Source organism: Rosa rugosa, chromosome 4 (assembly GCF_958449725.1).
Source record: "Rosa rugosa chromosome 4, drRosRugo1.1, whole genome shotgun sequence".
Lineage (NCBI taxonomy): Eukaryota > Viridiplantae > Streptophyta > Magnoliopsida > Rosales > Rosaceae > Rosa > Rosa rugosa.
Genome location: NC_084823.1, coordinates 32,348,857 through 32,370,060, shown reverse-complemented (window position 1 = coordinate 32,370,060; position 21,204 = coordinate 32,348,857). Strand labels below are relative to the sequence as shown.

The following is a 21,204-nucleotide window of genomic DNA, read 5'->3' as shown; positions in this document are numbered from 1 at the left end:
ATAGCTTTAGACGACAGATGATATCAGTCGTCTGATATGCAAATTATCTGTAGTCTATCCAGCTGTCATCTCTTATGGCATCAGACGACAGATATCCTCTGTCGTCTGTTCTCACTCAGACTACAGAAGTTTCGTAAGGCTCTGTCGTCTGAACAACCCAACTTTGAAGGATTTGGAACTTTCTGTAGTTATTAATCACATACAACGACATATTAATGTTGTTGAAATGAGGTACAAACTACAGTTTTAATAAAACCTCTGTCGTCTGAAAACAAATAAGAACACATATATATGTTGTCTGAAGTTACCAAAATAAAGACTTGTTTGACAATCTATTGTTTGAATGCATTTTTAACGACATTTAATTGTTGTTTGTAAATCACTTATAATTGGATAAATTATGCTCATCTATCGTCTAAATAGTTGTAAGACTTTATTTTTATGTCGTCTGTTTTGTATTCCAACCACAGTTTTAAGTTTTTATGTTGTCTGATAGAAAATAAAATTTCGCATTTCTGTTGTTTGATAATCAATTGAACTTCAGTTTTATGTTGTCTGATAGAAAATAAAACTTCGCGTTTCTGTACAGTAGTCATCAAAAAGGCAGATTAATTATAAGATCAATTCCTCATTGCATAAATTAACCCACCAAAGTACATTGCATAAATTAACCCACCAAAGTACATTTCCATCAGTAGCATAAATTGGATATCAGTACGCACTGCAGTAAAGAATAACCCTACATCTCCAATCAATATTCAACATTGTGGGTGACAGTTGTAGGAGGGCTCCCTGTTACTCCTGACCCTGATAGCCTAACCTCCAGGCCATTTCTGGTAAGACCTGCAATTGTTACATCAAACGAAGGCGATGAACTTAGACCAATTTATTCAATACTGAAAGGCCTCTCATGCATCAAAGTGTAAGTTAAGTACCTTGACAATAGGTTTTTGCACCAAAGTGGACTGGGAAGCAATTGCAGTCATATAAAGGGTTACATGTATTTGTTGAGTCCCGAAGCTGCAAAATGCGAACTTCATTGGTTATCTGATGGACAATATATTTTCTACAACCAACCTAGTCATTACACATTATTTCTACAAGACTTAGAACACTCACTTGATGAACTGCTTCCTCAGTGAACGGGAACCAGTACCGCATTCCCACATAGACATTCACCGGCATGTCCTTTGATTCCAAAGCCATTTTCAGTGCATTTGCCTGTATATCACGTAGTAAACAAACTTTTTAGCACAAAAATTCATGAACAGAATAGACTAAGCCGCATTATATCTACCTGCTCATCTGTCATCTTACGCAAGGGTGAACCACCTCCTATAGAAGCATACCCTTCCTTGTTTAACATCAACCCCTGCAAACTATAATTAATTAATTTAACTACATCAATATGGTCCTCACACAAAAGCACTATTATAAAAACTAAAGACAAATAAACAAACAATAGGTTCTAATAACTTTTACATTTCCAACAATTGCATTCGAAATAGATAACAAATGAAAACTTCAATATAACAGCAAAATCAAAATGCATAAACAAAAACCAAAGGAGGAATCCAATGCATGCCAATTCTACAAGTCTATTTCAGGGGAAAAAAATGAAGGTAAGAAAATAAAGACCATGTAATCTGAAAACAGAAACTTGACTATTGTAGCAGCAATTGTTCCACAATCCACTATTTAAAGTCGTATTCAGTTCATGTTGTGCAAGACACCAGTCTAGGAGTTTGTCTTTCCAAATCCACAAACATTAACTTCAAACAGCTCAACATGAGAGTCCCAGTAAGTATCTGAAACTTGTATGTAAATTCAATAATCCCACATAATTAAATACTTGTTGTAAATATTATTATCTATGTGGATGTCCATGTAAATACTCATTAGTTATGTACTTTGATGTAAACCCTACCTCTATATAAAGGAGGCTAATGAGACTGAATGATAACACTTCTACTTCCTCCCAACTATTCTCTCTGCATATTCTCTCTACTTTATAACACGTTATCAGCACGCTCTGCTATTTTTCTTAAAACTCTATGATGATCTACAAGTTTATAGTGCAACGTTTGTTGCTCTTAACTATAACTCATGATCTATGAGTTTATTTATAATCTATATCAATTATGCATATTAGGGTTTTATGAAGATATACGGCATATATATATGATATATCTAGCCGATGTCTGTTAATTGCTCAATAGCACAGACACTGTTCTTTATTTATTTATGCTATGCGTTTGCGTTCACTAGATTCCATTATGAGATATAGGAATCGCAGCCCACTGTGCTCTTAATCAAATCTTATAATCATGATTTTGTATGCCGTCTTGTTGCAGTACACAACCTTTATAGTTATCACTTTATCAAGTTGTTTATTGGGGTTTTTGTTTGTTTTATTTTTTTTTCATTTTTCATCTGCCATGTGCTTCTGCATTCCATGTTTTTTCCTCCCTATTGGCTATTGGGTATTGGGTATTGAGTCTTATTGTTTATCCAATTTTATTTTGGATGTATGGTTCTATCACTTCTATGTAAATTATTGTTTCTTTCACGATACATGTTTATTCCTAATCATACAATAGATTGGTTGCCGGGCAAAGGTTCTAGGATATATGTCAAGAGTCTTTGTCAAGCTTTTCAGGTCTTGGCAGCAAAGTGGAAAGAAACAAATAGTCGAAGCTTGTGTGGCATAATGATGTTACTATCGTAATACCAAACAGATAATTGCTGCAACCTGCAACCTGCAATTAGTTTGTATCGCAATCTATTGTAACTCGGAGGCACTGTGGTTAATATTGTTTGCGATACATGCTCATTCGGAGGCATTGTTAGTCCTCTAGATATCACTACTGATTACATATAATCTTGTAGGCTATAAGAATTTCCAAAAATCCAGTCCTTCAATTGAAAGAATTTCAGGTATGTATTTATCTATTTTGACCATTTGATTCACCTTCTTCTTTCATTCAATTTGGAAAATTTATATGGTGAACTTACACCTATATCTACTTGTGAATTTTGTAATCAAAATAGATCGAGACCTGAAGTTTCTTGATCCGGTTACAAGAGGACCTGAAGTTCCTCGAGAGTTACATAATCAAAATTGTGACATGAAATTTTCTCAGAGCTTATACAATTACGAGGGCCAGAAGATCCTCAGAGAGATACAATGAGAAATTATGACATTGAGTTCCTCACAACTTATGCAATTAACGAGGGCCAGAAGATCCTCGACGTAATATATGAACTCACATATTTTTTATCCCCAATAATTATAAGAGGCTGGAAGTTCCTCAAATTTTTTTTTGGTATTGGGGTTCCCTCCTCTGTACGATAATGTGAATTTGAAGTTAATCTTGAACACTTGGCCAAAGCTAGAGGCTACGTTCTCCACAAGATAAAATTATGTTCTTGTGTGATTAGAGGAGCGAAGAAAGATTATCATTTTGTGGAGTTGGGCAAGACCAGAAGTTCTGTGTATTTTCTTCATTAATGGAACCAGAAGTTTCCACAGTCAATTTTATTGCATAGTTAATCTATTTATTTTTCTTCCCTGCAATTTTCCTATTTTGTTATGTACTCTCATTACAGTACTTATCTTTTAATTTTTTTTTTTTGTTACTCATACGTACCAGCAACCCTATACCTCGAACATATGAATTTTGAATGTAATATTTTTGAACCAGAAGTTCAAAATTTCATAGTAGAACCTGAAGTTCTAATAGTAAAACTCAAACCCGAAGCTTTGAGTATAAAATATAAATTAGAAGTGAACTTGAAGATTCACTTTAGTTACCTCGAGCCTGAAGTTTCGAGCATCAAATTCATTTGAACTTGAGGTTGAACATACGAAATCTTAGAACCTGCAGTTCTAATAGTAAAAAAAAAAAATTCGAACCAGAAGTTTCGAGTGAATTTTCGTATGTCAATTGATACGTTTTTTTTCCTTATGCTTACCTAAAACTTTCTTATTGTTATCTTATAAGTGTACAAGAAGTTCATTCCACCTTAGAACCTGAAGTTCTAATTGTGCAGACTCGAGCCATAAGTCTCGAGTGAATATATGGACAATTTATCATAAAGTTTTAATCTGGGTCAACCTCAAACCTGAAGCTTTGAGGGGATTATTTTGACACCAATTTAAAAGTAAGCAGATATTTAACCGTTGGTTTATGGCGAATGAGTATGAGTATACCCCAAAATCTGTGATCGTGACTTTTGAAATTAAAAGAGATCAAAACCTGTAGTTCCTTGATCCTTAATTACATGAGGACCTGAAGTTCCTCAATGATCATACTCACTAGATGACAATCTAAAGTCCCTCACTTATAAGGTATATATGATCGTGAAGCTAATCATCTCAGATCTTACATATCTGATTATTGGCTCTAGAAGAGCACATAATATTATTACCAATGATGTACAATCTCACACTATCATGGTCTCATTGTATAGCAAGAAAGCCGATTGACATGGCTACACCATGAAATGCCACCAGAAGTGGACCATGGCAAGAGAGAAATCATGAGTCAATGTAAATACTGCCCTAACATCCACACATGTGAGGAAATTAAAAATTGGGCGTGTTTCGCCTATGGTACACTATATGGTGGATGTTTATCAAGCTATTTTCAAAATGACAATAGTCAAATTAAATTGCATTGACTAATAAGAACATTGAGATTCATCTTACATGCCTGATGTCTTTTACTTACAATAAGCAAATTGTAAGCATTATTGTGTTATTTCACAAATTTATTGTAACCTCTTGAGTTCCCATTGAAACTAAATGTTTCTTAATCCAATTATCTAGGAACCTGATGTTCCTTAAGAGGTTGTTATAAATTGAAAAAAATTGAAACCTCAAGTTTCTTGGATCTCCAATTATATGAGGGCCTGAAGTCCCTCCTCTTTATGACTACACATTTATATGTGTGAGGTTCTCCACGTGATAAAGTTTTATGGATTGTAGTCTTCAACTCGAAATTTCGAGTATATCATTTTGGCCAGCAGTTCAAAATAAATTTGGTCCATTGCAATTGTTGATATTTCACAATTGATGTTTACTAAAGTTAAGGTAACACTCATATCAGGAGTTGTAGATCTTGTTTTGTGGCCCCGAATGAACTACTATCATGTTACCTAATTTGAAGTATTGTCGCACTAAGTGCCTCCAATGTGGTTAGAGAATACTATTTGCTCTCTTATGTCAAATTTGTATAGTAAATTGAGGCATATAATGTCATGAACCAGAAGTTCATTGAATCAAATACACTATTTTGGCATGTGAAGTTGCGTCATCTTTTGTCTACCATGTTCCGTGGAATCACTTACAAGTTTTGATGACTGCTAACCTTACACACAAGGAAATTGTTTATTTACAACATATTTGCGAGTTGTCACTTTAATGAGACAATCCTCCTACCATGAGGGGGAGAAAGATTGTTCCTGAAGAACGACATGAATTGGTGTGAGATATTTATCCACCGTCTCATTTTGATTTTGGGAAATATCTAAGCTAGTGATTTGATAAAAGATAGTGACAAAATTATATGCTAAATGCAAAGGCATCTGCCTGGGTTAAAGTCCCAGAGACCAACCATATTAATACAAACAATGTAGACTCCATTTGATTTGTGGGATGCAAGTGTATCCAATTGACATGATTCTCCTGAAGAGAATGTCATTAAACAATATCACAGCTCCTAATATGGCTACACATACAAAGGGTATAGGTACGCCATTAGGAAATGATGTCTTGGTGATACAATAATAAATCAATATGGTTGATGCTGATGAATAAAGCATGTTTTGACCTAAATCTTGGTTTGGGTTCGCCACCAACCAATGAGCATCTTCACTCCAAAGAAAGTGATAGATTTTTGAACATATCTTTTGAGCATGGTCAAAATAAGACAGTCTTCCCGCCGTTAGGGGGAGGAAAGACTACTGTCATTTGAATAACGGCATGAATTTGTGTGGATTATATCCACCAGGTCTAAAGTTTTAAGCTCCCAAAAACAGGGAAGATTATACAAGCCCTATAAATGCTCATACACGAGATTATAAGTAAAAAGATCCACATTCGCTACGTGATTCATCTATGAGAGATGATTGTCCTAGAAGAGACAATGTATGCCCTAGAAGTGGCATGGGTACCCAATATCAATAAGCTTATTATAGCTAATGCATGCATATAAGAATGTGTGGGATCTATGATTGTTGATCATCGATGATAATTTACATTTGGTAGCTACCAAAAATCATTAAGGGCTGTATTGATGCTGTACCACGTTTCATTATGAATGTCGACAAAGTATATTATTGGCCAAAATTGGAAAGAGGCAATTCCAATGAAATTGAATATTTGAAACGTGATGAAATACTTGGACCTTTAACCCTACATGGCACAAAAGGGTATTTATCAAAAGTGAAGATAAATCACTATGACACAATGTCTATTTATTGAGACATGAGATTATGAATATCTTCCCTTATACGAATGACAATTTTCTATAAGTACAGTGTTACATATAGCTGTTATATTGACGAGAGATTTATGGCATGTTGTCACCGTATATTATGAAGATCTTAAAGACACATTGCTAAAAGCAAAATCTCAAAAGTAAAGTGTCATTGTAAGCGTATTGCTTATCAAATCCTCAAGGGATTCAAATACATGAATAATTCAAATGCAAGTCCATGAAAGGTCGAAAGAGCCTGAAGCTCACTCATGGAATCAAAGAGTCTTAAGCTAGCTCATATGTACTCATTCCGTTATAGTTAACGTGACGTAAATTGCCTCAATGAGTAATATGACAAGACTACGAAATCGAATTCGAATTATGAATATAATGTTGCGACATATTCTAACTTTCGCAAAGTTATGAATTACTTAGAGCTCTTGAAGAGCTTATATGTGACATATCAATACACAAAGATATTGATGTGTATGGCTAGGTATGCCATGATGATTTTTCAATGTTTTAAACTATACAAAGTTAAATGTGTCAATTTCTTTATATTGTTTAGCTATTACTTTGTGTATGATTTTGAGCATATGAGATTGTTTTCTAATCTTATCATATGAGGTAAGGCTTATTGAAAATCATCTAGCTTTGTTAGTATTGCTTTAACTTTGCAGGTATGAAATTTTGTGATGAGCCCCTATATGCAAAGCACACATGGTCTCACTTCAGTGATAGACACATCAAACTACTATACATGGTACATGTAGTTTATCGCATACATGAATGAGGCTTGCAACAATCAGGGGGAGATTCTCATCAGGGGGAGCATCCAGAAGCATGCTACCTAGGACATATGCGCGTTGTGCTCTTTTTGTCCTTCGACCAGGGTTATTTTTGTCCCACTGGGTTTTTGTTACCTGGCAAGGTTTTTAACGAGGCAACAATAAGCGCGTCCAATACCATCATTCATTGGTGGACATCCAAGGGGGAGTGTTGTAAATATTATTATCTATGTGGATGTCCATGTAAATACTCATTAGTTATGTACTTTGATGTAAACCCTACCTCTATATAAAGGAGGCTAATGAGACTGAATGATAACACTTCTACTTCCTCCCAACTATTCTCTCTGCATATTCTCTCTACTTTATAACAATACTTGTGATATCACTGACATTATAAATAAATAATGTCTGCAAAAGAAGCCACAACAAAGAAGCCAGCAACTGCAACTTTGTCTGTGAGCTTCCTACAAAAAAGAAGGTCAGGCGCCAGTAGTTATAACAAAATAGATGTAGCAAGATTGAAATTGTACAGTGATTTAGTGAATAATACAACAGTTCTTTTAGAAAAATTTGATGTTGGAAAAATTTGCGAGTAATTCTTTACCAAACTCTGGATCCGGGCAGGCTCTGAGAACTCATACTTGTGATCAGGCTGCAAGAAGAAAAATATAAGATGGCCATCCAGACATAGTGTTGAAAAAAAGAATTGAACAAATAGCTGGACACACATTCATTGGCCAACAAACAACACAGGCACATGCAAAATGAACAAATGTCATGAAATAAGAAATGAAGGAGGTAAGGTACCCTTAAATATAGTTTGATCTGCGTCCCACGGCTAATGATATTTTCTGGATCAGTTTCTACCCTAATCACATAAGAGCTACTGCTCAAGACAGTCATCCAGACTAGAAGCTCAACCATGAGCAGATAGTTTTTACAAGGCATAAGACTAAAAAAAGTGTGAAACCAAAACTGCACCTGCTTGTCAGCAACAAGAAAAGCATAATAGAACCCAACACCAAATTGACCAATCAAACCGTTGTCTGCACCAAGATCCTTATTTTCCAAACAAGATATAAGCACAAAGATCAGATTCAAAAGCATCAATAAACAAAAACAAGATTCAGTAGACTGCAAAACAATGCATTATGAGAGAGACCTTCAGAGCCGTCAAGAATTTTGAAGTACCACTCTGAGCAATGGTACCAAGGCAGTCAATGAGTTCCTCCTTCGTCATCCCAATACCAGTATCCCTAAAATTCAGACACCAACATGTCAATCATCTCCACTAATCCATCAAGGAACAAAACAGACTTAACAAATAATCAACTCAAATTTGGAATCCGAACAGCTAAACTCATCAAACAATTATCATACAACCCTAAATCAGAAAAATACGAACAAAAAGAAAAAGAAACCAAATCTGGAATATGGATTAGAAACCCTAGATTAGACAGATACCATAGATCGGCGAGATAGATTCGCAGGTAGCTGAGAGGCTGGTCAAATGCCCACTAAATTGAGTATGAGATATTGCCCTTCAGGAGGTTCATGTCGAAATGTTAGATACGGAATTTCAGCTGCAGGAACATGAATAATCAAACAGAGAGCCACAAATAGTTCCAAAAGAACAACAATTCTATGAAACTTGGTTTGTTGCAAATCACTTCAATTCCAACTAGTTTGAACACAATAGTACACTAAAAACCCATACCCAAATCAAAAGGTTAAACAAATTCAGATCATAGACGTCAAAATTCATAACCTGGTGCTGCTAAAGGTACCGGGTGAAGTTAGCTTCGTCAAATGTTCTCTTCCTTGCAGAAATACAATAAAGAAGCATCAGCAGCAGCAGGCAACCGGCAATTTCCAGTTAGTGACAGAGTCCCTATCTCCCTCTCAGTACCTTTTGTGTTCTCCATGGCCTAAACTTTTCTTTTAGACTTTCTTTTCTTATTACTATAATGCAACATTAGCATGCATGTCATCTAATTAGTAAAAAACCACCATGTCAATTATGTCTAAGAACCTGATATCAAAAGGAGAAACATAATCAAAAGGCAAACTAAAAATGCATGGACGCTATTAACTAAGCATAGCACAAATATATATATATATATATATATATATATATATATATATATATATATATATATATATATATATATATATATCGAGTGTTTCTTTGAAAACAAGTAGTAGATATAAATGGGGTTTTAAAACGTGTATAGTGTTAGACTCAACATGTCGTGAACTTAGCAAGATAAATTGAGACTGTCGGGTAAACAGTAAAGGAGAAAGTGCTACTTTTATACAGTCAAACATCAGAAATCAGACATGAGTTATATGTTCTTTACCATAAAACTCAGTTTCTGAAACCTTCCGTCAATTCTAGATATTATGTAGACAATCTAGGATTTTACAATGCCATCCCTGTTCTCAATTGATAAATCACACTCAATTCCGGTTCCACAGTCTACAAGCTTGATTATAGGAACCCTAGCACTCATAATCGTCTGTACACCAGCAACATGCCCTGTCCCTACAACACAAAGATGTACAACTGAGAACAATACAATGACTAATGGAGCACAATGACTTGCATCTGATAGACACACACACACACACACACACACACACACACATATATATATATGCGTATTTGTGCGTGTGCGTGCGTGTGAAGCATACATATACAGATGCAGAAACACCGAGATGATCTGGTCAGGACCTAAGTTTGAAGGCTCTGAGGACAACATGTGAGGACCATCCAAATTGTGATCTCATGATTTGAAATGTCTCTTCTGTAGGTCCTATTTAAAATCAACCCTACAAAAAAACTCATCAAACTGGGATCATTTAGTCATCTAATTGTGACTGAATTAGTAAAACTAATAGTGCTTCCTAACACTTAAATGATTAAATGCATTTGGATTCGCCTGATTCTGTGCAAAGAAGAAAATTTAAAGGGAACCTATAGTACTTGACGAGCTCGTTCAAGACCGGAGATCTCTCTTCCAAGAACAAGAGCATGAGGAAGCAATTTCAACAGTACCCACAAATATAAACACTAATCCCTACCATAAACCCATAAATTTGAACACCCACCAATTGAAAATTAGGGAGAGAAGAGAGTACCTGAAAGTCGAAGCTTCTCTGGTCTTGATTTTGGAGTTGGGGTTCAGTCCTCAAGCTTCTATCTGCGTTGATATAAAGAAATTAGGTCAAGGAGAGCTGAAGTAGAGGAAACCCATTTGTTCTTTTTGTTCTGTTGTAATGAAACGAAGAGGGAATTTGATATGGTTAAAGAGGGAATCTGAAAATTACTCAGATGACATACCCAAACTTGCTTTGCCGGAATCGCAGGAGGATGGGAGTGTGTGTGAACTGGAGAGGGTGAAAGGGATTGAGGGTGGATTGAGGGATTGAGGTTCATGAGAGTGTGAGAGCGTGCGAGGGAGAGATTGACTGAGAGTGAGAGGCGACAATTGTGTTTTTAGATCTAGGGTTGGTTTTTTTTTTTTTTTTTTCAGCTAAGGGAAAGGTCCTAGCAAAATGAGTGGGAAAGCCCGAGTTTTTCTGTTTTAGCTAAGGGAGGGAACTGGGAATACTATAGATTAATTAGGGTTTGTTTCCCATTTACTTAGACGACATATGAATGTTGTCTTAATTTTCTACTTGTCTTTCGTTTACTCAGACGACATATAAATGTTGTCCTAACTTTCCAGTTTTTCATTGCGAATTTATCAGTTCTTTCAGACGACAGATATCTGTCGTCTTAATTTTCTAACTTACTAAAAAGATGAAAAAACTGAAATAGTATAGATTCTCATGCTATTCAGACTACACAATTAATTTATATGTCGTCTAAAGAATTTTAAAAGATTCAGACGACAGAAAACAAAAATTCTGTCGTCTGAAGGCATTATTGGCATAGTGAGAGAGAGAGAGAGAGAGAGAGAGAGAGAGAGACAGAAATGTTCTTGGCAAAAAAGAGTTAACAATGTTATTAACAGAGGGTACAAAATGTATGTTGTGGATTAATTTTGAGGTACCGATGTGATAGTTTTAGAATTATGAAAACCAAAGTGTCAAATGGCCAAAACTTCGGGAACTATTTGTGGCATTTACTCTCACTTTTATGTATTTTCACCTTCTACTCAACTCACTCCTTATGAGTGGTTTTGATAAACTAAGTACCTAAATGTGACCACGGAAGCATTGAGAATGCTCACTCTTGCAATCCTTGATATTTTTGTAATTAAGGTGCTTGACTAGGCTTCAAGTTTCAACTTCTTTAGATTATATGTGCTTTTTCAATCTGATCTGGGTGGTCATTTATTATTTTTACTTGAGATATGAAAATATATCAGGACTTATGAATCAAGCACTACAAGAGAAAATGTCATCGGCGACAACCCAAAGTTGTCGTAAAAAGTCAAAATTTCTCGCTGAATTGAAAATGCGACGACTTTGGGTTGACGCAACTAGTTGTCGCCTTATGTGTTTTACTGATTGTCAAAAGCGACGAAAATACACGGTTGTCATTTTTTCAATATGCGACGCAATTGGTTCCTCGCATATCACAAACTGTGAGACTCACAAGTATGTTACCAAAAACTATATGTGAGACTTTATATTTAATTGATACTATTTTAAATATATGAGGCTTCGTTTACGTCACATATTCTATATGCCGGGCTTGGATGTTTGTTGCATTTTCAATAAGCGACGCAATTCGTTCCTCGCGTACGACATCTTGCAAGACAAGTGAGTGCGTTACAGAATGCTGTAAGCGAGACTTTATGTTTGTTAGAATTTCTAATATACGAGATCTCGTTTGCATTGCATATTCCGTCTGCGATGCTTATATATTTGATCAAAAATTTATATGCAAGTCTTTTTTTTGTTGCAAAAAATAACTGCGAGGTTTCATTTTTGTTGCATATATTAATATGTGACACATATGTATTGTTGTAGAAAATTATAAGCGAGGCTTCTTTTTTGTCTCCTATAATTTGGTCGAGGAACTAATTGCATCGCATGTTGAAAAAACGACAAGCGTGTAATTTCGTCGCTTTTGACAATCAGTAAAACACATTAAGTGACAACTAGTTGTGACAATCCAAAGTCGTCGCATATTTAATTAAGTGAGAAATTTAATCTTTTTACGACAACTTTATGAAGACTTTACTTTTATCGTTCTTGATTCTCTAATCTATAGCAAGAAAATTCATGTTCATAGCATTTAATAGATAGTAAAGATGAGCCGACAAAATAAGAATATATTAACCCAAAGTATTCTTTAGAATCAATATCAATTCAAAATAGTTAGATCAATAATAATTCAAAATAGTCTAGAGAACCTTGTGTACGTACTAAATCCAACATACTAGTAACCAAATTATTGGTCGTTGGTTTGCTGGAAAGTGATGCAATGAACTCCTCATCCTTTTGGCATGCTCCTGATCACTTCCCCAAATCTTGGAATATTGTCTACTCGCTCTTGCACTTTGAAATCATTATTGGAGACACATCTGCCGCGCTGAAAGTTTATTTTTAGAGATTTTGTAGAGGTTGTCGCATCTGCAGGACAAAACAATGACTCAGTTCTAAGAAATGAGAAGCGCTTGACAATGAATGGATAACTTGGCTTAAAAAGAACAATAGTGCAAACTTACCTCCACTATGATACCAAGTTCTCTTGATGGAGAAGTAATTTGAATAATAGCTTCATTGCAGCTACCAACCTAGGATTCACCAAACTCTATTGCAGCCCAAATAGCTTCTGCATCATGCCTGCATAGTATCAGAACAGCAAGTATGTGAGTTGCTCAATCTAATTCCAAATCCCAATTAACTCAGTTTTCTACCTAAAATTGAAAAAATTATTGATTAAGTAAATAGAAAACATACCAAATTAATTACATGGCACTAGTACAAAATCAAAAATAGATAACGGTTCCGCACCGTTGCCTGAAAAAATATTTTTTCGTTGTCTAGGTGAGTGTTGTCTTTTTACGCTTCACTCCACAACGGTACTTCACCGATGTTGAACATAATAAAGTACAACGGCTTTTAATCAGAAATGGTTGTAGATATACTCAGCACATACCGTTAGCACTAATGCACCGTTGTGTATGTAATTATTCAATAACGGTTTTCGCTTACATACCGATGTGGTAATATAATTTACATATCACTTTTGGCCTTCAAAAACTTTCATACACAACGGTAATTACCAAAAACATGTTGGCTTCGAGGATTGTACACATCGATTTGTAGTTGAAAAATATTTTCCAACTTCATTACACAACAGTTTCTCGTCAAAAGCATTGGTGTTGAGAAAATGTTACATCGGTTTCTAAATTGATAACGTTGTCGGTGATGATGAAGATAGTAAATTACAACGATTTCTAGAATAAATCCATTGTCTACTAGCCAGAGAGACGACGATTTTTTTCAACCATGATTTAGTGCATCAATTCAAAAAATTGAAATGAAATTGCAATATATTAATAGAGAGTATAAAACTGAAGATCCACATTGCAAAAGTCAAAGTCTAAAGGTACTTGTAATGGAAAAGGTAAATTTTGCTACAAATTAAAGAAGTTTCACTAGGTACAGAGTTAAATCACAGAATTGATGAAGATCCACATTGTAAAATTAAGTCTAAAGATACTTATCGCTAACGAATTCTTCCCATCATGGACTTCATTGACTTCTTCTTGAAGGTATGTGGTCTCTATAATTCCTTCTCACTGCAAAAAAATAAAAATAAAAAGAAAAAAAATTATAAACCAATAGCATTAAACGAGATGCAATTAGTCATCAGTCTGCTATATCAGAAAAAGTATTGTGACATTTGATAGTCTTGTAGCTATACACACTTCATCAATAGTCCTGATACCCAGTAGCTACCCAGAGCTAAATCAGAAAAGTATTACTCTAAAAACAACAATTAATTTGTTCTCTACTTGTAGCTATACACACTTCATCAATAGTCCTGGTATTGAATAGCAGGGCTACAACAAAAATGAAGCAAGCATCTCCAGAAGCTAATATTTAAGAGAAAATGATCGCACAAACCTTTTAAAGTTCATACATTTCCAATAAGATGGTTAAAGCAAAAAGAAGCGCTTCAATTGTTTTGTTTTACACTGAACTTAATTAAGAATATAGACAAGGCTGTCAAACCATATATAGGGTATTATTGTCAAATAATAGAAGCACAGAGACTTAATTTCCAAGCCTAGCTGGTATAGAGGCCCATCACATGACCTCTAGGTCATACACAAGTACTCTCAGAATCAAGATGTCAAAACATAAGTTGAACATGAGCTAATCGATCAGTCTCAGATTGAAAAAATAAACAGAGTCTAAATAGACGGAGACTCACCCTCAAATTGAAACTCTGGAACTTTGACTGCAGCTGCTGTCCTTGCTTTACACCTGCACCAAAGGGTTTATCAAAATTAAAATCCTAAAGTTGCAGCAGTAGGAGTTGACAAAGCACGAAGAAATCGTGGGATGAAGACGTAAATGGAGCAGAAGTTGCAGAATGATACTATGAACGAAAAGTAAACCAACAAGTAAACCTCTTTAACACTCTAAGCTGCTCCACCTCTAGAATCTCCATCCAGCTTTGTTAAAATAGTGCCAGCAATCCCAATCTCTACATTGAATGTTGTGACCAGGGCTGTAAACACAAAGAAGATAAGTCAGCCTACTTCTAGGAATATATACATGCATTGTTCGTAGCATGGTAAATTTACAGTTTTGAAACATAATTGGAATTGGTTGCATCTTTGGACACATGGATATTATCAAATCGCATGCGAATTGGTAACAATATGATGAGTATGGCCAGGAAACTCATAATTCAATCGGGTGCATATGAATTTGCTTCTTTATCTCAAACATTAGATAGAGCAACCAATTTCCTATTTAAGACTTTTATGTGTTCATGACATTGCAGATGATCAATCACATTCTCTTCTATAAATCGATAAAGAGGGATCCCAAATAAACAACCTATTATAACATAATAAGACATGATAATTTTGCTTTCGTGTCTAATTCAGCGAAAACTGAGAACCAACAAAAAATAAATATAATATGCGTAACTGGAAGTGATTAAACTATAAATGTTAAACCCACAAAAGATTAACTATTAAGTGTGAATACTTGCAGCTTCCTGGCCAGTCATTGCATCCACAACGAGTAAAGTTTCTATGGGGTTCAATTCCCGCTTTACTTCTTTCAACTCATCTATCAGTACTTTGTCTATCTGTTAAAAAATTGAAAACATAAAACCTCCAGCCCAAATAAGATGGTGCAGGAGTGAACGTTCTCATTGCATCATCTAGGAACTGCCTGATAATTATATATTTCAAATAATTACCTGAAGCCTTCCAGCAGTATCCATTATTACTACATCTATGTTCTTCTTTTTGGCCCCCTCTAAACCTTGCCTAGCTATTTGTGAAGGTTTGGTGTCAGTCCCTGCTGTATATACAGGCACTTTTACCTGTTACAGGCTATATCATGAATATAAGAATGAACGGGTACCTAACAATTAAAGGACATAAGAATGAACGGAGATTAAAAAAAGTGAATGCAGAGCTAGTGTTGTCGATTGAAGGAAACTTAATTAATATGTGCTTGGTATCAAAGTGTGGCCAACAAAAGACAACAAAGATAAAAGCTGTGAAGAGGTGCCAACATTGAAAGACCAAAGAAAGTGTTGGCAGTGGCATTCTAATTCAAACATAAAAGTTTGGTCTTTGTCAATCAAGTGTGCAATTATCAAAGCATATATTGAAACCAAATTTGTCCAGGTGCTCAAGTTTAATTAAGCTTTGTTCTCTTCCCTCACTTTGATCATTTGGCGGTGGCTCTATATTAAACAAATGAGATCAAATGATAATTGCAGAAGTTACCAAAGCACAAAGCAAAAAGTAAAGAAAAGAGAGGAAGGATGAATGTTCTGGTGGCATTGCGGAGGAAAGAGTTCAATCAAATTGTGCATAAGACAAAAGCTTAATTAAGCTATGCATAAGACAGAATGCTTATAAGTATAACAATAAGATTGATAAAAGTTTCGTACTGGGCTTATGAACATAAAGGTAGAGAAGCCAAAATAATAAATTGAATACTTACCCAATGTGCACCACCACAAGCCTTGGCTAATACTCTTGTCAAAACCGCTGCGAAACACCAGAGGAGGGTGTCAGGACCTGTGTTCTTGGATCATGAAGCAGAAACAAGAATAAAGTGGGGACTTTTCTGACCCAATTTGTTTTCACGGAATGAGAGCATAAAGCTTATTGAAAGCTTCAGATGTTGGGAAGCTCTATTGTGTTGAAAACCCAGTTGCAATTCCATCTCCAATTTCCACCTTCAAATCCATCTCGAAATCCAATTTGCAGAAGCACAACGCCGAGGAGTTACGACCCAGGCTTTCATATGATCAAAGTTCATAACAAAAGATGTCTTCAACAATCTACATCATAACAGACACTTGAATAAACATTGCAAGGAGCAAATTAATTAACCCAAAAGATCAATTGTGACATGGAAGGAAAACAATAGAGTTGCCTGATCAGATGTACAGATAATGACTTGCAGAATTTGACAGTAGTTGACATCGATCACCATCTTCTTATGGCAACCAGTGGCGGGGCTGGCGATGTTGAACTGCAAAACACAAACGAAGAAAGTTACATAGGGCAGAGAAGTTAGAGAGAGAGAGAGAGATAAGAAATCACAGAGGGCAAACCTTCATCTTGGTGACCGCAACAGAGAGAGAGGCGCTGAAAGGATCAGGATACCTGCACATGCGGAGATGAGGAAATGGGCGGCGACCATCGCGGCCAAGGTCGAGTCCAAGGAGGTGACCATGGTGAAGGGCTCACACTTCTTCAACACCATATACACGTTCTTCCTCAGATCTGAAAGGAATTCAAAAAAAATTCATAAACGAGCCTCAATTGAATTTGGGAGAGATGAGAGAAACGTATTCACTCACCCAATGACCGAATTATTGGCTTCGGCCTTTACATCGATGGGATGGCATTGAGCGAGGATGAAGAGAAGAAGAGGAAACAAGATGGGAGATGAAGGAGAGAACTGGGCTTGGCGTTAGTTTTTATCTTTTCAGAAAAGGATGTCAATATTTGGTGGGAAATTAGAATTTAGCTAAAACTGACTGAGCGGGATTCTTAAAATTTTAAAGTTATTAACGATTTGCTTGCTTATGCCTTATTTTTTCTTTTTTGGTGGATCGGGGCTTATAATTAAGCAAATTAAACGCAACAGGACAAGCTTGGAATGTTGTTTCTCACTTCCTAGCTTTGATGAATTAAAATAAAATCTTTTAAATAAACAAAATTTAAAAAAGGACATGCAACACTTTTGATATATATGTAGATTGATAACGGTTTTAACTGTACCGTTGTATAAATTAAATTTATAAATTTCTAACCAAGGGACCAACACTTTGTTACTATCTATAGATAACTGTTTCTACCACACCGTTGTACAAGTTATATGAGAAAACTTCTAACCAATGGACCAACACTTTTTTAATATCTATAGATAACGGTTTCGACAACACCATTGTACAAGTTAAATGAGAAAACTTCTAACCAAGGGACCAACACTTTTTTAATATCTACAGATAATGGTTTCGACTATACCGTTGTAAAAAAAAAATCCACAACGTTTTTTATTAAACCGTTATCTAGGTAACGTTGTCTATTTTCGATTTTGTACTAGTGTGGTGAATTGGCCAAGAAACAATCACCTTAGTTGCGGTGCCAGCCAAAGCACTGAAAGTGGACGAATTTTGGGTTGTCACAATGACATTCCTCGCTTTTGCTATTTTCTCTTGTAGTGAAGTAAAACCATGATGTCATATAATAACTATCTTATTGTTCTTTAGAGGAAGGGTTCCAGAGTGTTGTAAAAATCCCTCTGGACGGTTGCCTGCACTCTGCCTAGGTGCTATGCGGTGGCCCGCCACTTTTTTTAGTCTTGGCAGCAATTAGGTTGGCCGGGTTTTAAAAATGTTCAAAATATTTATATTGTTTGGTTAAATACTTTAAAAATACTTCTTATATGTAAGTGCTCATGCATTATATGCTTAATGTTTTACTATGTTTTCAATTAATTATACTACCAAGTATAGTTTTTATTTTTTTGTTTTAATTGCACTTAGTTATATCACCACCGCCTGCTTACCGCCTCACAATTTTAGAACATATCCAAGATCTAATATCTAATATCTCAATTACTTTTAGGGCACAACTCCAATAATATCTTCATAAATACACCTTGCATTCGATTCAATTCTTGATGGTTTAGAAACTAGCCATGAAGATTGTTTCAACCCCGTTCTTCAATCTTGGTCGCCTAAGTGACTCCTTACAGATTGCACTCGTTTCGCCCAATTCTAAGATATTGTGGTGTTTCTTTTCATATCTCGCTTAAAAAACCTCCATTTGATGCGCCATTTATTGTGATTTTTTTAATGACTAAATACTTGTTACGCCTTATACTTTTCTCCATAAAATAGTTTAGTCCTTCACCTTCTAAATTAAACATGTTTGTCCTTAATCTCTCAATTCTCATACAAAAGGTCCATTACGTTCAAAACTTCCGTTAAGTCGCTGACATGGTAGTTTCTGCCTTGCCAACTCAGCTCAATGGGACCAATTTTCAAGGTAAATACCTATTATAACAATGAGTTCCTCCCTATTTATTTTATTTTTCAATTCTTTTTTTTCTTTTTTCTCAATGCTTACCTTTTTCATCTTCCTCTACCCGAACGCCGGAAAATAGCGGCCATCTTCCTCACTTGAGTCTGTATCTCCAAGAACAAAGCTAGATCGTCTCCAATATCCACCATCTAGAACACCACCAAAAAGCTATCAAAACCAACCACAAAATAAAATTAAAAAAATAAGAGTGTTCACTTTAAAGGTCTCTATCTGGTTTGTAAGTCATTTTGGTAAGAAGACAAAGAGATTCCGCAACTGGGTTTGGCGCACAAGCTCTCTCCTCAAACTGGGTCTCACTCCAAATCAGCAATGGAGAGATAATGGCTTAAACCACTGAAGTTTGACCCAATTCGGCTTCATTTATGATGTCAATTTCGGAGAAATCTCGGCCAAGCCCCTCTGCTTCTTCTTTATCGTCAGTTTCAATAAAAGCAAAGATATGTTTGAGCATGCAACAAATGGTGCTATTTATAGGCTCTTAGGACACTCCCTACAATTAATAGGGTAGTAACCAAAAGCCAGGTTATAAGAATTAAAACCCAAAATAAATCAAAATAAAACACCATGAGTTACAAAATAAAATTCAAAATAGATTCTTAATTTAAACACACAAATAAATTCAGAATTTAAACACAAAATAAATTCACCCAAATTTAATTTCAATAATAAATAAAATATTAAAATGTTACAACACAATCGAAACCCAGTTCATCATAAAGTTCGAACCTTTCTATTCATTGATTAACACCCTTTAGTTCCAATGTGTCCAACACTTGTTGAAGATTTTAGTTGCAATATCAGGTCCAATCTCAAGTAATCAAGCTAGCAGTTGCATCAGCTATGGCTAATTCGGATTTCAGTTTGGCAAATCCAAAAGTAGAAGACGAAAACTCCAACTGCCTCAACTTGAGCACCAAGAACAGTACAATCCCACACCCAAACCCCAACGCAGAGCTAGACCCAGTCAACAAAACCGCAGCACAAACCAACATCACAAACGACTCCTCTTTCGAATTCATGTCCTTAGATGCCATAGCCAATTCAATCCCAAAAAACACAATAGAAGCGCCACTCCGGTCTCCGAATCGGTATTGCCCGGCTAATCCACTAGCTCCATGGCACATCGGCATTGCCCCAAACCAACAAAGTTCATGATGCCAACACTGATCGAAACGCCGAGATTTCTGGCCTAAAACAAAAAAGGAAAATGGGAAGATCGATGAGCGGGGAAGAGAAGATAAGCAAAGAACAAAATAAGAAAATAAGAAAAAAAGAAAGAAAAAAATTGAAAAATAAAACAAATAGGAAGGAACTTAGGGTTATAATAGGTATTTACCTTTTTAAAATTGGTCCCATCGAGCTGAGTTGGCAAGGCAGAAACTGCCATGTCAGCGGCTTAACTGAAGTTTTTGACGGAGAGTTAACGGAATGGACCTTTTATATGGGAATTGAGAGATAAAGGACTAACCTGTTTAATTTAGAAGGTGAGGGACTAAACTATTTTATGGAGAAAAGTATAAGGAGTAACAAGTATTTAATCCTTTTTTTAATTCTGATTTGAAATGTCTTCTCTTCTAAGTAAACAACTCTAAGGCACAAGGTGAGAGTCAGTGACCTAGCCTCATACCAATAGCTATTAGAAACATCCCATTCTTATCCCTAGCCACCATTCCCACCTTGAAAGAAAAAATCAATTAAATTTTTCAAAGAATTCCATATATAGCTTGGCCGGGGTGGAATAGCCTACTCAAGCCTCTAGCCGATGAGTTGGGCTTGTCAGTTATTTGAATTATCACAACATGGAGGTTACATGATCAAATCTCACTTGCATTATATGATGATTGGGGTGGGGAAAAAATTGTCATTTCTACTCAAAAAAATGAAAGCATGTAGTCTCCATATTCGTCTAACTTGAATTTATTGGTAAATGTGTACAAATGACAAAAAAAAAATAATAAATTGTTCAAGTAAATCCAGAATATGTGTCTGGCTCCAACTCTAGGTTACTTGACCTAGTTGTAATAGAGTTTTGAATTAGAGATATTCATAGATATCCGATTAATTGTACGATTATCTTTCCTTGTACAACTCTGATTCTATGTCTTGTAATCCTCTACATAAAGAGGCCTCTATTATCAATGAAAG

The 21,204-nt window shown here is 35.6% G+C and overlaps 2 protein-coding genes and 1 long non-coding RNA gene across 11 annotated transcripts; all 3 read right to left on the bottom strand.

Annotated features, from left to right (window-relative positions):
* Nucleotides 1-542: 542 nt before the first annotated feature.
* On the bottom strand, nt 543-9,805 carry LOC133706783 (uncharacterized). Of its 5 annotated transcripts, XM_062132319.1 has the most exons (9): nt 9,634-9,805; nt 8,738-9,093; nt 8,436-8,529; nt 8,081-8,332; nt 7,878-7,925; nt 1,298-1,372; nt 1,120-1,221; nt 936-1,020; nt 543-843 (listed from the first exon to the last, which is right to left on the bottom strand). In XM_062132319.1, exons 3-9 carry the CDS (start codon nt 8,511-8,513, stop codon nt 752-754), a joined length of 732 nt encoding a protein of 243 aa, XP_061988303.1. In that variant the 5' UTR covers nt 8,514-8,529; nt 8,738-9,093; nt 9,634-9,805; the 3' UTR covers nt 543-751. The 5 variants fall into 5 exon arrangements, with proteins under 5 accessions (XP_061988303.1, XP_061988304.1, XP_061988305.1 ...); XM_062132320.1 differs by lacking the exon at nt 9,634-9,805 and having other exon boundaries at nt 8,081-8,159; nt 8,255-8,529; nt 8,738-9,264; XM_062132321.1 differs by lacking the exons at nt 8,738-9,093; nt 9,634-9,805 and having other exon boundaries at nt 544-843; nt 8,081-8,159; nt 8,255-8,332.
* Nucleotides 9,806-10,006: 201 nt separating this feature from the next.
* On the bottom strand, nt 10,007-10,756 carry LOC133743099 (uncharacterized). Its single transcript, XR_009862940.1, has 3 exons — nt 10,617-10,756; nt 10,415-10,476; nt 10,007-10,105 (listed from the first exon to the last, which is right to left on the bottom strand). It is a non-coding gene; the product is annotated as an uncharacterized LOC133743099 (long non-coding RNA).
* Nucleotides 10,757-13,789: 3,033 nt separating this feature from the next.
* LOC133745956 (signal recognition particle subunit SRP54, chloroplastic-like) lies at nt 13,790-17,430 on the bottom strand. Of its 5 annotated transcripts, XM_062174112.1 has the most exons (10): nt 17,307-17,430; nt 17,058-17,229; nt 16,877-16,975; nt 16,570-16,781; nt 16,439-16,485; nt 15,681-15,806; nt 15,464-15,566; nt 14,901-14,975; nt 14,676-14,728; nt 13,790-14,037 (listed from the first exon to the last, which is right to left on the bottom strand). In XM_062174112.1, the coding sequence occupies exons 4-10, from the start codon at nt 16,661-16,663 to the stop codon at nt 14,035-14,037; spliced, it is 501 nt and encodes a 166-aa protein (XP_062030096.1). In that variant the 5' UTR covers nt 16,664-16,781; nt 16,877-16,975; nt 17,058-17,229; nt 17,307-17,430; the 3' UTR covers nt 13,790-14,034. The 5 variants fall into 5 exon arrangements, 1 of the variants encoding a protein (XP_062030096.1); XR_009863874.1 differs by having other exon boundaries at nt 14,875-14,975; nt 16,570-16,975; XR_009863875.1 differs by having other exon boundaries at nt 14,875-14,975; nt 15,464-15,562; nt 15,681-15,784; nt 16,439-16,975.
* Nucleotides 17,431-21,204: the final 3,774 nt, after the last annotated feature.